Source organism: Glandiceps talaboti, chromosome 7, assembly GCF_964340395.1.
Source record: "Glandiceps talaboti chromosome 7, keGlaTala1.1, whole genome shotgun sequence".
Lineage (NCBI taxonomy): Eukaryota > Metazoa > Hemichordata > Enteropneusta > Spengelidae > Glandiceps > Glandiceps talaboti.
This window is the reverse complement of record NC_135555.1, coordinates 11,208,345-11,224,165: the sequence shown is the minus strand read 5'-3', so window position 1 is coordinate 11,224,165 and position 15,821 is coordinate 11,208,345. Positions and strand designations below refer to the sequence as shown.

The 15,821-nt window shown below is 36.4% G+C and overlaps 1 protein-coding gene across 1 annotated transcript; it reads left to right on the top strand.

Moving 5' to 3' along the window:
* Positions 1 to 4,505: 4,505 nt before the first annotated feature.
* LOC144438332 (uncharacterized) lies at positions 4,506 to 13,660 on the top strand. The gene is made up of 4 exons (XM_078127405.1): positions 4,506 to 4,727; positions 9,832 to 10,080; positions 10,469 to 10,516; positions 13,537 to 13,660. The coding sequence occupies exons 1-4, from the start codon at positions 4,673 to 4,675 to the stop codon at positions 13,617 to 13,619; spliced, it is 435 nt and encodes a 144-aa protein (XP_077983531.1). The 5' UTR covers positions 4,506 to 4,672; the 3' UTR covers positions 13,620 to 13,660.
* The last annotated feature ends 2,161 nt before the right edge of the window (positions 13,661 to 15,821 follow it).

Genomic DNA, 15,821 nt, shown 5'->3' with positions numbered 1-15,821 from the left:
GCTGTTTTCCATATGGTCTCTGTGTTATTGGTTTCTTCTCATCAGATTTATAGCCAATACAGATTGGAATAACAGTTTGTATTATCTTTTTAAGTTGATGTCTGTTTCCACACCCACCACAGTGGCAGTGGCTTTTTTAAAGGCCATGGAACATATTAAATTGATGGGGGCACTATGGTAACACAATTTTGTAGGGTGGGGGTATTTCTAAAATATTGTGTGTATGTGTGTGAGTGCTTATGTTATGTTTGTGTATGAAATGACTTGAGTAATGATAAGAACACTTGCAGTGAAACAAAAACAGTTATGTTTGGTTTAGAGATGAAATATCATATTATAAATGGTGCAAATGTTTGGATAAATCTGAATCATCATAAAAGATTTTATCAAAGATGTAGTAAGTGGAGATCTAGAGTACCTGATATGTTATATGATATTATATAAACAGTAATTTAAAAAATCGGGGGTGGGGTGGGAGGGGGGTGGGGGTTGGAGGCGTCATACAGGGTCGCATCCTAGTACAGCTGAGTTTTATATAGGTCATTTCGAGCAAATTTCAACGTTTCTCGAAAGGTGCAGCTTAAGTTAAATTATCAAATGTAATAGACGACTTCCAATTTCGGAACCTGAACTATAATGCCAACTTGAAGCCGCCTCAGATCAAAGATCGTTTACATGTAAACACATACCCAGCGTCTCGCGTTGTCGACCGACGTCGACACTATTTAGGTGACACTCGATAAAATGTCACTGAAATGAAGAAATCGTAAATTCTGATTAACAATTACTGAATCCTAATCGAAATGAAAATGATCTAATATTTTCATACCCATCGAACTTACGGGGATCGGATGAGAAGGGCTTCACAAGAAGACAGACAACGTAATGCAATAACATGTGGTCTCAATGTCACCGTGGGCGAGTCCACTGTTCATCGCGATCGATGGGTGGGCCGTGACGATGTCTTGGATAGGGCCGTAAGTGTACATGTACTCTAAGCTCTATTTTTTGTTCATAGTCGCCCTGTCTGTGATTTGCTTCTTAAAAAGTACAGTAAGTTAGATTTTCCATCGCTACGTCAGTAGCAAACGACCTTTCTAGATCTTAGCGAAAGTAGACCCACAAAGTCGTTGCAGCAGAAAGTTTTGTCGGATAACTATCCTTCTTGAAAATTATGTTCTCGAATTTATTTCATTTTCTTTTGATTTGGTTCATTACCATCCACATAGTGACACGAAGCACTTTGGTCCTCTTTCAAAAAACGGCTTTCCAGCGTGGTGTATTGAGTGTTGCCCCGACAATTTTTGTTTTGTTTTATTAGTACTGTTGTGAATCTCATGCTAAAGAGAAGGATGCATAGACATGTCTAATACAGTGTGAGATATTTTTGAGGTGGGAGTGTGACGTGTTGACTGTACTGTGTTCCAGGTAGATACAACAAATTTAATTTTCGAATATTTTCTTAAAGTTTTGAATATTTCGCCACGTATTTAAGTTTTCTGTAGTACACATAGTTTGAACGGACAGTAAAACTTTATTACTGTGTTGAGAGCCCCGCACCTCCGTACTGTTCATTAGACACTACATTCTGTGTATGACATTGTTGCGCCGTATGTCGAGAAAGTTGACATTTGAGTGGATGAAATAAGTGTCCTAACTGTAATATTATTCTCTACCTGAAAGGCTGTGGTGTGAACTTCACTGATCTGAGAGTCACGTCAGTCGGTAGCAACCACGCGTGGGTGGTGAATTTAGCAACTGATATGAAAAACATTGAACGAACGAGGTCATATTTAGCTTTTTCAATGAAATTCAGGTGCGATCAAAACTTTTAAAGAGGAGAAACACGCGTTCACAACAACAACAACAACAACGACGACGACGTCATACTCATCACTGTTCCGTTGATATATGTGGTAAATAATAATATGCATAAGGTATTTGAGTGCTCTAATATCACAAAGACAGTAGGTATGAGATATAATAAATTCAAAAAATTATCTTCTTTGACCATTTTTTTATTTGACATAATAGTTATTGGTACATTACACAGGTGTCACTAATCTAACAAACAGTTCTGTATAAATCTGAAATTACGATTCGTTAGCGACGAATTCCATAAGCGACGAATAAAATCATGATATCTATAGTTAAGCCAGACATCTGATACGTTTGAAATGTATACGTTAACTTAACGATGCAAATCCTCTACGTCAACTAAATCCTTATACCCGGCTACGTACGGTTGTTCTAACGATGTACATCGTTCAGTAATCCACAGAGTCGACAAAATAGTTCCTTTAATTTTATGACTATACGTCTATGAGATAGCTAAAATCGAGAGTTACGAATCGTAGACACAGGTTCTCTTACACATGTATCAACGAGATGTCGCGTCATTTCCGGGAGATGGGGGTGGAGGTACATACACGTGGTGGTGGTGGGGGGGGGGGGGCGTCAATCTCAAATTTCATACAAGGTTAAATTTCGTTTATGATCTGGTTTTAATACTTGTAAATTAGTACGATATAGTGAAGGAGTTGGATACAAATGAAGACATACATGAATTAATTAATCATTACAACCCACTACTAGTTTTGAAAAGTTATTCCCTCTAATTACAAATGCTGTTTTGATTTTGTACCTAAATGAACACTGGTCAAACCTTAAAAGATAAACCAATTAACTTCTAAACTTCAGAATTTTGCAATAATGATACAAAATTCAGACATGCGTCTTTCGAAACCCTAGAAAAACATTATAACTGATCATAAATAACAAATCTTGCTTAAGACGTTTCCCAATAAAACTACAGCTCGACATAGAGGGAGCGGGGTGGTGGTGGAGTTATTGGGGGTGGGGCGGGAGTGGTAGTGGAATAACATTATCTCATTCAATTGGCCGATAAACATGCAACATTTTAGTATTGTCACTGTAAAATTTGTATGTCAACAGATATTAAAGATGAATTTCATTTCATTTCATTTTTGCCTCGTCTGCCACAAGCTATACTAAAGGAAATTTACCTACCGAACTGGTTGTATTAGACAGCCTACGATAGATTCGCTCAAGTCATGCCATAAAAACTCTGTAATAATCAACTTGGCAATTTTTGTGTACAATAATAATTCGTGATCGAGTTAAGAACAAATGTATTTAATCAATTATTTATTCAATATTTTGCTTGGATTTGTAAATTAAATGTGTGATTTTAGGTCGGTGTCCTTTAAAAGAAATACATATTATTTTAAAATATCATATTTATATACAAATTCTGTTTAATTTTTTTTTCCTGCGAGAGAAAAATGTTCAATAAAGTGAGCTTTAGTGGTATGAGGTATGAAGAATTTACGCAACGTCGTCAAGCGATACGATGTGTGTACTATAACATTAACATGGTAAAACGAGTAGAGATAATACAATAGTGAATGAAACCGTTCTTGATATGACCTCTCTGTAGGCTTAATACAACAGTGGTGTAACCGGAGGTTAGAAGTTGTGCAAAGAGTGTCACCACAGATAACCTTAAACGGAGCTGACGTTTCAATCATTGCTAGCAGCGCGAGTCAGATTTGCACACACAAAACAAAGAATCGCCTTCAGCGTCTCGTTGTAAAAAAATAACTTGCCGTCCGATTAATATGAAAAACAGAGGCGTTCGGCGAGACTACTCTATTAAGCTGTGACGACACTCGGGCGGATGCAAACCAACGATCCGGCAGGCTGCGCAAAATGTAATGACATATTCTCATGCTAATCGAGTAAGTCGGGTTGCAAATAATTTTTTGACATGAATACACCGTTTCCTGTATGTGCCAGGTATATATGTATATGTAAAATGCATAGCTCTACAATCGATTACGATATTCTGTGTGAGTTTCAAATCATCACACGGACCTTTGGGTAGTGTGTATGCATATTAAGTCTCTACGTGTTGGTGCATCGATAAACGGACAGCGCAGCACCGTCTCCTTCCTCAGTACCCATATATTTGCTATCTTGTCACAACACATAGGTTGTTAATTAACATCATGTAATTATCCTATGTTGTATTCTAATAGATTCCCCAGACTAGCTCGTATCTATAGACAGTACGTTTACGGAGTGTCAGTTCCGATCAAGAAGGCAAACCACTTGGGCATACCCGTCTACTCTTCGATGAGCTTTCAGGCTTTGTTGTTCTGATGGGATGTGTCTCTTTAATGAACATCAAAACTAACAGGTCAGCGGCTTACTGAAACCATGTATGGAGGAACTGACTACGAATTCCGTAAACACATCAACAACTAAATCGTCGATAACTGGCATTTAGTTCCTAATCTACGACTCTTTTTTTTTTTGCTGAAAATCGCTCCAGGCTGAAACAACAACAGACCAGAATAATCTGAACTCTGACGCTGGGAAGATTTGCCGGATTTCATTTTTGCTTTGTAATCGTATACTGGAGATAAACAAAATTACCAGAGGCTAAACAAGGACGAAGTTTGATAAATACACGATATTGTTGCTCCTCCAGTGTTCATCAGTACTGATAGCGAGTGTGTGTGTCTATATGAGTTCTTTCCATTTTTATGACATTATTACCAATGCCATTGTAGCGATCTATGCGTAGCAGGGTTTATGCGACACTGGCAGAGTTGAGTGAATTGGACAAACAAATCATCGAACAATAATGTTCAAGAGAGATGTGACGTTGGTCCTTCTGTGTCTTCTATATCTATTTAACGGTGAGTATTATTTGTAAGTACTAGTTATCTTTCCCAACGTAATCCATACCCTACAACTGTATGTAGATAACATTACTAACACTACTCCTCTGTAGTTATAGACTCTTCAAGCGAAGAATCACACGACGACTGAGCCCACCCTCCGATGCAATATTTCCGATCTCCGATTTTTGTCCCGTATTTATACTGTTCTAAGGCCTTCAAGTTTAAAGACGTTTTTTTGTTTGTTCATAAATCCCATTTGCACAATGGGGCATCCTTTACAAAAGGAAAATGGAGGTGTCTCATTAAACACGCTGTTGGCATGATAAAAAGGCTGACTCGCTATCGCTTCTACAATAACCCATATCATTTATAGCTGTGCAAACCTTGCTTAAGTTAGAAAAGAAACTGAAGTGCCCTTTGTATGTTTACTGCGCACGCACACACACACACACACACACACACACACACACACACACACGTATATATATATATATATATATATATATATATATATATATATATATATATATATATATATATATATATATATATATTAATGATTCAAGTCTTTCTATATTCGAATAACGGAACATACCTCCGTTTATCCCCGGAGGAGGGTTACATAAATACATAAGAACGAATAAAGGAGGTCATGTGAGCCAAAAGCACAATACAGCTGAGAGATTACAATGCAAAACAAAAAGAATATCAAACACTATCGTCTCTGATCTATAATGAATTTTGCAGTCGTCGCTACAATAATTTTATTTATTAATATATTTGAGATAAATTGAGTTGAGTGCAATATTTTTTTTCAAAACTATACTATACATTGATAAACAATCGTATGTATGTATGTATGTATGTATGTATGTATGTATGTATGTATGTGTATGTATGTATGTGTATGTGAGTGTGTATGTATGTATGTATGTATGTATGTATGTATGTATGTATGTATGTATGGATGGATGGATGGATGGATGGATGGATGGATGGACGGACGAACGGACGGACGGACGGACGGACGTACATATACACATGCCCATCAGCTGATTTCATGGGGAAGAGCAACGCCACATGGCTCGATATTAGTAACGTGCAAGATGTCGTTGTATAAGAAAACATGTCAATAGATATGTGTACTATAGATTTACTTTCCTTTTCTTCCAGCAGTTACTGAACACCATGAATGTAACCTTTCCTGGATAATCTCGTATTAAAACATCCAACCCCCATAAGGACCATTTGACATTCTCTCATCTAAACATTAACACCTACAAGATAATGAATTCAATCTTATAACGTGACTATATCATTTCCTCCCTGCTTGTATTGAATAGTTTGTAACAGAAAGTCATTTATAAAGACACAATAGAGAGAATGTTATCTCTTGCACTTTGACACATTAAAACAGCTGTACGTATTGTCTCTCACACGTGTATGAATTATAACCAATTAAACACGATACATCAGGAAGGATGTAAAGTCTTATCTAAACATGTTATGCGTTCTATAAAATCTAAACCTATACGATTGGCATTAGTCGCTCGGATTCAAGTCACTGAAACTGGCGGAAATAGTTGAGCCGAAGTGCCCACGCGCGCCTTCGTATAGAGAATGAGAAAATGTCTTTGTAGCTAAAACATCTGACACTAACGTTCATTTTTCCGAGAACTCTATTCCCGAAGTAATTCCCATATATCAGCTACGTTTACAACTACACATGACCATTAAGACATTCCCACTATTTATCACAGACATCTGTCTCGACAATCTTTAAAAACAAGAACATTTGTTTGTGGTCAGTTTGAGTACATAAAAAAGACCAGCTCTCCTTTAGTCGGCTGTATTTATGTATTTACGATGCCCTTTGCGATACATATCAGCACGCCTATCTCTAGCAAACCCTATTAATTGAAGTGTTGATAAGTGTCCATCTACTGCAAATTTGTTAATGATAATAGTCTGGGAGATATAAAACAATAAGTTGTAACTATATATGACCCAAAGTTAAAACATCGCCTGTTTACCCCCAGAAGTGATACGTTTGACGCACAGACGGAAGTGACCAGCGCCCCCTTACGTACGCTGGCTTATAGCCATGGCTGGGCCTACACGGGTACTTTCCGTTGGGCAGCCTGTTCAAAACACTCCTAGAATGTCGAAGTAATTTGAGCGAAATACTTCTGGATACTCATATCAGAAATAAACAATCCAGTGAAAAGACACATGATGGATTATGTAAATGTTTGGACATTTATTCACAAAGGGAGAGGATCGTAAAAGATATTGGCAAACTTCTATACAAACAACATGCATCGTAAATGGTTTGCATGTCAAAAGAAAGAGAAAATACAGTGGTTTGACCCATGTTTACTCAGTTTTGATTTGATGTCTGTCACTTGTAATTCAATCACATTCAACACTTGTTAATATATTATGATATGATAATTCGAGGAATCCGACTGACCCTGTTGGCCCACTTACATATTTCCTTAAGCTTAAGTGAAATCGGTCACGGCATATCAAACTAGTTTCCTTTTTTTATGTCATAAAATATCTGAGTTAGTAGTACATAAATTTACTTTAACAAGCTTTCTTGCCTTTTTTCTATGATACACTAATATTTGTAACTCTAGTTAAGAGTTTTTTGTAAAATGACCAGGGTTGCTGAAAATTACCTTTCGGAGCTTTTTAAGCACGAGAAAGACTGCCTAGTAGGCATACCAACTTTCATTATGTTTTTAAATATAAAAGTAAAATTCTTAAAATCTCTCGAAACTGTGTGATACTGTAACTTGTTATTGGTCCTTTTGAATTAATAAAAGAAAACTTGGCGGCACGCCGTCTTCAAATCGACAAACTTTTGTTTTCCAATATAGTTAAAACAGTACTTGGCAGCCATATTGGATTCCAAAATGGCGTATACGCGTAATTTGGAGACGACTTGAACTGAGAATTGGTTTGTGTCTTTTTGAACACAGAAAACAGTTGAAACAATTTATTTCCGAGGTGCATTCTAATTTAAACCTCACTAGCTGCAACTGAGATATTTTTTTCACCAAATACATACAGATATATTCACTAACAATTGGTAAATTATTTATGAAAAAACATTATGTCTGTTAAAATTAGTGGTCAATATAACCTGTAGGTAGTGCATTGGCAAGTTTATATCTTGAGCGAAAGCTTGGCGTTGAATCTGTCACCATGTTAACTATACAGATGTAACTGAAGTATATTTTTTCGACCAGACAAAAAACAATATATTCCCTGAAAATTGTTACAGTACCAATAAATAGACATCGTGTATGCTTTGTCGAAGCACATAGCTGCTTGTGTGTAATGCTACTTGTCAAATTATACAAGAAAGATAAATGACGATTTCCCGAAACATCCCGTTCATTACATTCCAATTTTTGTCACCTCATCAAAATATTATAGTGTCACATTATTCAAAAAACTTAACTATTCTCTGATATAAACTTGAAATATAGTGTATTGGGCAGTAAGCAAAAGAGATAGAAAAGTCAGAATTGAGAATTAACGATGTTTTATTTACTTTACAATACAGTAACATACAATGTATTAAACCCCCAATATTACACTATTACGTCAATAGTACTATATGTACGAATGGTTGAAAGCAGAATCAAATCCCTGTACCTGTAATTAACTCTTCGTCATAAACCAAACATATAGTGGAAACAACCCAATACAGTCACTTCTAGTCAGCTGAATTATCTGTGTACCGGTCATTGATGACAACATGTGCACAGGCCTGATATACATGTGTAAACACTAAAAATAGGAGTTAACATGGTCCAGACCGTAACGATCGAAGTTGCTAGTCCTGTGTTTCCACCCACAAAGTAAATAAGCAAATAAATGAATAAATACATTCTTGCATACACACATAAATGAACAGATAAATCAATAGACAAATAGACATTAAACAAACAAACAAAAGGAACGAACAATACATGAATGAATGAATGAATAAATAAATAAATAAATAAATAAATAAATAAATCATCTTTTATCAATATCCTTCTGCCAAAAAATACCAAAAGCAAAAAAAAAATCCTTAATACTATTACGTAATCATAATACGACACATTTTAAAGCGACTCAACAAAGGGACGATCGCACAATATCACATAAGCTCAGTAAGCGAACTTCGTTCGTTTAGGAGGAGAGGATCTGGAGTCAATGTGGTTACTGAACTTCATTTTCTTATTTCTAACCTAATTTCGACGGAAAGCTGTCGTTCCTTTAATGGTAAAAGTTTTTCGTATTTACCACTGAGATGTTGTTAAGTTGATAAAAGATGATGCTGGGTACTGGATCCTGGTAGTATTTTAATATGTTTACAATCATGTTAGGGGGAAGGGGGTTTCGACCTGAATAAACGATGTTCGTTTGTTGAGCTTGTGCGACACTGTGCGATCGTCACTAAGTGGGCTCCAGTCATGACGCATTTAGCGCATATACACAAAAAATCATCACAGAGCTTTAACTGAATATAAATTTCATAAATTATAATCACACAAATGAGACCATGATCAACTTGACCACTGATATTTTATTTTGTTTAGTAGATAGGTTTGATATAATTCCATAACCTCAGTATTGTTCATATACACAGTGGACTGACTGTACAACATATACACATTTACATTCAAGAAAGAACACTGTGACAGTTCATTCTCAAATGTGCCCGAACGAAGTACATGTATTTGGTGGTCGTAAAGACTCGTGATTTCTGTATAACCTATATGTAACGCTGTCACATGTACTTTAAAGAAGGGGATTTATGGTTACCAGGGGCCCTGTTTGACTAAATTCCTCCAAAACACTATCAATAAGACACGAGTTGCAGGTGTAGAAGATTACTCGTACGCGTAAAGTGATCTTGGTGATAAATGACGAAGGAAAATAAGTACAGTAATGAATAGCGAGTGCAATGACATCGCTGTATTTTCCCGCCTTAATTTCTGGCGCCAAGTGTCGACATGACGCTTCTATGAAAAAAAATTAGCATACTCGTGTAAGTAGCATTTGTTTCTGCAGGCTCTAATATATATTTTCGTATGTTACGCTGATATTTTTCCAGATTTTTGGAGCGTCTCCGGAACTGATGATGTAAGTACAGAAGAAGATGACGTTGAAGCAATAATGCCGCCATTTGGCCCCGCGCCACCCTTGGATGATTTACCGGCATGGGGAACAGAGACTGGAGGAAACGACGCGCCAGCTCCTGTAAATCAAAACGAGAGCACTGAAACGATTACGTCAGCATTCGATATTGGAAGTCTGGGTATTACTCCAAGTGACGTCAGCAATGCAACATCAAAATCTGCAGGTATAGTGACTCTCTAATTATAAATAAGAATGCGTTGCACATTACTCTTTACAATCTGTGTCATGCATCTATCATGTCTTTACTCATTTTGCGTGTGAGTACTCGTTAATTTACACAGACGGTAAATGTAAGTGCGTGTAGCGCTTCCTGTTTTTCGTGCAGTCTGTATTAGTACCGTGGCGATACAGTTCGTGTTGGTATTTATATGCTATGAATCCAGTCAGAAAGTAGTACTTTTCAGAATCACCCCCTTTAACTTTCAATAAAATTACTCAATTGATGCATTTGCTTTGATTTTTAAAGTTTGCACGAAACGCCGGATATAAAAAAAAACAGTCAAAAATATGCCGTCACCACTTGCCTGCTTAACTGTGATATTTTGCTTTAGGTTCGGATATCTTGCAAGTTGAAGACAGTACAGATAAGTTAAGCACCGGTAAGTTACCCGTACATCTTAACTGGGGAGAATTTTTCCAGCGAATCTGAAAAGTTAGAGAAAAGAAAACAATATATTTACATACACAGTGTGTCGGTGAGATTAATGAAATAAATATGTGGCGACGTGCAAGGCTCAATTCAAGTCTTATATGTTGGTGTTGAAAGGCTAAGTCGTTTACGGCGACGTTTAAATATTTACCTTCAAAAGAATCATTGAAAACAAATTGAATACCACAGTTGTACTGTCAATTGTACTGTACTGTACTGTACTGTACTGTACTGTAGTGTACTGTACTGTGCTGTGCTGTACAGTACTGCAGTACACTGCACCATACCCTACCCTACTCTACGACACTTTACTGTATTCTACTCTTTGCACTGCACTGCACTGCACTGTACTGCACTAGATTAGATTAGACTAGACTAGACTAGACTACACTAGACTACGCTACACTAGACTACACTACACTACACTACACTAGATTAGACTACACTACAGTACAGTACACAAGACCCAAACGCACATGTTTGTCGTACATTTAGCTTGTTTCTGTGAACTATCTTGCCTGAGCTTGCTTTATTACTGCGCACTATTTGAACCTAGGCGTTTATTCATTGGAATGGTGTATTCACTATTACACTGTAATCGAAATGGCGAATTCCAGGCGAGTTGCCATCAGTCATACGATGCAACATTCAAAACTGATTTCTATTTAACCCTGCGGCTATTTCAGATTTTAATGGATTATTTGGACAGAGTATATGCTTTGCTTTGCTTTGCTGAGTTCACTCTTATTTATTAACTATGAATATATCTTAACTTCTATTAATATTTTGTATAGTTTACAGATACTTCAGTTTCTGATTACAGATTGTGTTGACTTTCATTGCATTATATAGTATTGCATTGCACTTCACTTCACTGCCCTGCCCTGCCCTATACTGTCCGAAGTACATTGTACTGAGTTTTATTGTACGTGTGAAGTATTGTTTTGTATTGTACTACATTGCATTGCATTCAGTGCATTGCATTGTATGGATATAGCACAGCACTACACACCACAGCACAGCACAGCACAGCACAGCACAGCATGGCATAGCATAGTATGTTCAACTATGAATGTTGAATGTATACGTACAAAATTGCAATCAATATGGATGAGAAATGGTCATTTTATTTTGCAATTTTTAATAAATAGAAAGATTTGTCTGTTTTTCTGCCTGAATAAATAATTGGTACAACATACACCAAGTCCACTTTGTAACTCGATGCATTACAAAAAAAGAAAATGTACTATACGTGCGTCCCAGCGCGCCCAGAATTTGTTCCTACATGTGTTCCCATTTTCTAGGCTTATGAATATTAATGAGTACTGTATGAAACTCTGGGTCAGTTCGCCCTAGTTATTCTACTACTAGTTAAGTAAACCGTTTTTGTGGACTAAACATACCATGTTACAATTATTGATATATACCTAAACGAATGAGAGAATGCCATAATTGCACATATACATAAATACAGGAAGTGATTTGTCTATAAAATGGGTAAAGTAATTACTTAGATAAGATCTGTCACTTTTCTATATGCATTAATAGTTTGATTATTTGTCTTTACAAGTGATTACTTGCGTTTACGCAATTTCTTTACAAACTACTTCCGGTACATACAATAACAAACATTTTAGTCTAGCAAAGAGGGACTATTATAAGGGCTCCGTCCGTCCGTCCGTCCGTCCGTCCGTGCGTGCCTCTGTCCGTAACATTTCTCAGACATTCCATATCTGATTTTGTTCAAACCTGGCACAAAGGTGACATGTCATATGGGACATACGCAAATCCCTTTGTTTTGCGACATATGCAGATTTGACCAAAGGGCGGCTATAATGTGAAAATCAATCTTTATGGCATAACTAAAAAAATAATACATAGACACTCCATGCAAGTGCCTAAACCCCGTATCAGATACAATCGCTCTTTTAAGGCATTGACCTTTGACCTTGGCCTTCAGAGACAATTATTAAAATACAGCCATTTCTTGCCTATCACATACATGTCATATTTATTTGTCATCAACTTCTTTTAAATCATGTACACATGTAATAAAGGAGAAGAAAAATACACACAAACTTTACTGATGGTGGTCATATTATTTTTTTACTGACTGGCGGTCATATTTGGAGTAATAGATCAATATATTACTGCATAACTTAAAAGCTTCAATACATAGAGACTCCATTCAAGTGTTTATTTCTATATAATCACATGCAAGCTTTCTTGTAAGACAGATACCTTTGACATTGGCCTTGACCTCATGGGTCGATTATCAATATGAAGCTATTTCTTGCACATTGCAAACAGTCTGTAGCATGTGCATGTATGTGTGGCCAATTTCTTTCAAAATGATGGCTAAAGGGAATACAGAGCAAAAGAAGAAGAAAAATATATGATATATGCATTACGTTTGGTGTTGATAACTTTTAACTGAATGATGTTCAGATTTAATCATGATTTACTGCATAACTCAACAACGTTAATACATGGAGATTCCATCCAAGTGTCTAGTCAAATTAGATGTTCAATCTCGTTTGAGATTTCACCTTTGACCTTGACTTTTACTTCGAGGCTCAATTATCAAAAGCTATTTGTTGCCACGAATTTCTTTTAGAATCATATCACCATTTAGTTACATAGAAGTAAAGTATTTGAATAGCTGTGTCTTCTACGAAGACATGTTACACATTTCTTTTTAAATGTTTTTTTTTTTTTTTTTTTTTTTTTTTTGCAATTATGGAGTTACTAAGGCCGATTTGGTCCATGTTGTTTCCATTTTTTTTCTTAAGAACATATAAGTAAAGCTGTTTAATTAATTAAAAATCCAACATAAATGATCATTTCTCAACCATGTATGACCATCTCAATTGAATATACGATTAATTATCTGATTAAATAATAATAATGTATACATGTTATTACATTATGTCACCTCGTGATGGGTTCCTTTTTTCTCTTTATATACAGGGACAGCGTCTTCAATCACTGCTTGGTTCGGATTTTACATTGTTCTATCGGGACAACTGGTTTTGCTTGGTACTGTTCTTTAACAACGATACTTCCTAAAATAAACGAAGTATTATATCGAGGAAAGGAGATGTGTGTCAATTTCTCAGAAACTTTACGATTTCAAATTGTACCTATAAACGGACATTTACAGGAGATTGCCGATAATCTGGCCGTGATGAGCACACCGATCTGGAGACTGTGCCTATTAAGGGGGTATCGGCAGTCATTACATCGTTGACTTTAATGTAAGATTCCCCGCAACTGAAATCGCAAGTATTACAGGAACACAGTCTGCAATTTGTTTGTTTACTTTGAGGATTCTGTATTGTTTCATAAGTGAGCTGATTGAGTAATTTGAAGAAAACTTTCTATTTGTAATTCCATGTCATAACATAAAAGCAATTGAATCACGTAATGGTTATTTTATTCATTCTGTCGATCGAACGACACAGTAGATCTTTACACAGCCTCGTTTTATTTGCACGCTCCTCTCGTGATGACGTTTCGTATTCACAAAGTGCTAAGCATCCGTTTATTCTTGACTTGTCGAAGACAAATTCACACTGTGCGACATAAAATTGCAGATTGTGGTTACCAAAGAGTGTTTGCTAGTTAATCAGTTTCATATAGGTGGTGTAATTATTACCGTTTCGTAGTTTAATTCCAACCCCTCCCCCAAAAAATAATAATTGTCACAGACTGTGTTACCTGGAAACTGTAGCTTTTGTCATAGTATGCAAATATCGCGAGAGGAGAAAACGCCAGAAGAAAATTTTGTAGGGTGGACAAATGGCAAGAAGTCGTTGCAAACTTTGGCCACCTAACACTCACATTTTACTGTATGTTAATTCAGAATAGCTTAGTCGTAGAAGTCTGTCTGTGTTGGGTGTCAGTAAATTGTACATTAAGGTGTCACTGGGTGATCACTACATCGGGCTTTCTTTATATTAGTAAGTAGTAGAAGGTATCGTCATTTCCGGTTTTGATGCACCTTCTCAACAACCCTATGATATACTACCAGTTCATACGCACAACCAGCTCCATATAAGTTTTATACTTTTAAGGTCAAATTTATCTTCCTTTCTGTTTTATTTTTGATTATCTGGGAAAATATATATTTTTTTATTTCGGTCTATGCGTATATAGTACTTAGCTATATGGTCAAATGGTGCATAAGCGTTGTAATCAGCTTTCTCATTAGTGACATTAATGCAAATTGAGACATTCACTTACGAAGGAAAAATAGTTGGCTAGGACAAAGGGTAACCTCCATGGTAGGTTGGGCGGGTCAACCAGTGGCAAGTGCATTTGTTCTCGCCACGTAGCCTGCAAATTCAATAATGCAAATTTAGTGTTCTTTATGGATACCTAAGAAGCTGATTGGTTGAATAACAAATAACGAATAATTACATGATAAGTCACATGATGCATACATTATGTTGACTGTGTCAAGTTACACGGATGTAGCCCAGTTGGCCATATACGGAAATGTGACCTTGAATGTTCAAATAACCTCGGATGTCAACATGAAATATGTTAATTACTAGTATGTTCTGATTTGAAAATGACGAGTGGCCAAAAATACTATTTTTTTTTAATTTCTGAGTATGCAGGCTGTGTGGAGAGAAGGCTTGAGAGGTTGACCATCTCGTCTCTTACTGAGGTTAGACATGGGTAAAAGCTGGTCTTTGATTGTCTTTGGTAAATTCATGCTGATTCAACGCTTACGCGCATGTATTGTATTTTGCCTATGGCCTACGAATTCTGAATATGGAGCCTACATGACATGTTTGAAATGTGTATAAAATAATTGCCTGTCAAAAGGAAACAGGGGATACACTCATGTTTCAAATTCATTAACCAAAAAGCCTCTTACATCACTTTTACACAAGCGAGGGAATATTTTAAACCATATCTATTCATCCTCAAGGCTTTTTCGATATCAACGCTATTCAAAATGCACAGTCATATGTATCCAGCAATGATTGGGGGTGTCATACAACCATGCCCCCTTCAATGGAAATGGTGATAGCACACAAACAGAATAATCTGTCTTAATTTCCTCCGAAACAAAAACTGAAATTTGTCTCCGCGAATCCTTTGTACAGGTCTTGCTCCGAATTGTTTGAATTTGAGAGACTTTTTACAATATTTGTGGATTTACATGTGTAAATAGAATGTATTATGTACAGGATAGCATGTAAGATACACGCTGTCAGTTCGAATAAATCACGGTGTCAGGG

Coding starts and splice junctions, on each gene's coding strand:
- LOC144438332 (XM_078127405.1), top strand. CDS start 4,673: ATGTTCAAGAGAGATGTGACGTTGGTCCTTCTGTGTCTTCTATATCTA. Junction 10,081..10,468: donor TGCAACATCAAAATCTGCAG/GTATAGTGACTC, acceptor ATTTTGCTTTAG/GTTCGGATATCTTGCAAGTT. Junction 10,517..13,536: donor TACAGATAAGTTAAGCACCG/GTAAGTTACCCG, acceptor CTTTATATACAG/GGACAGCGTCTTCAATCACT.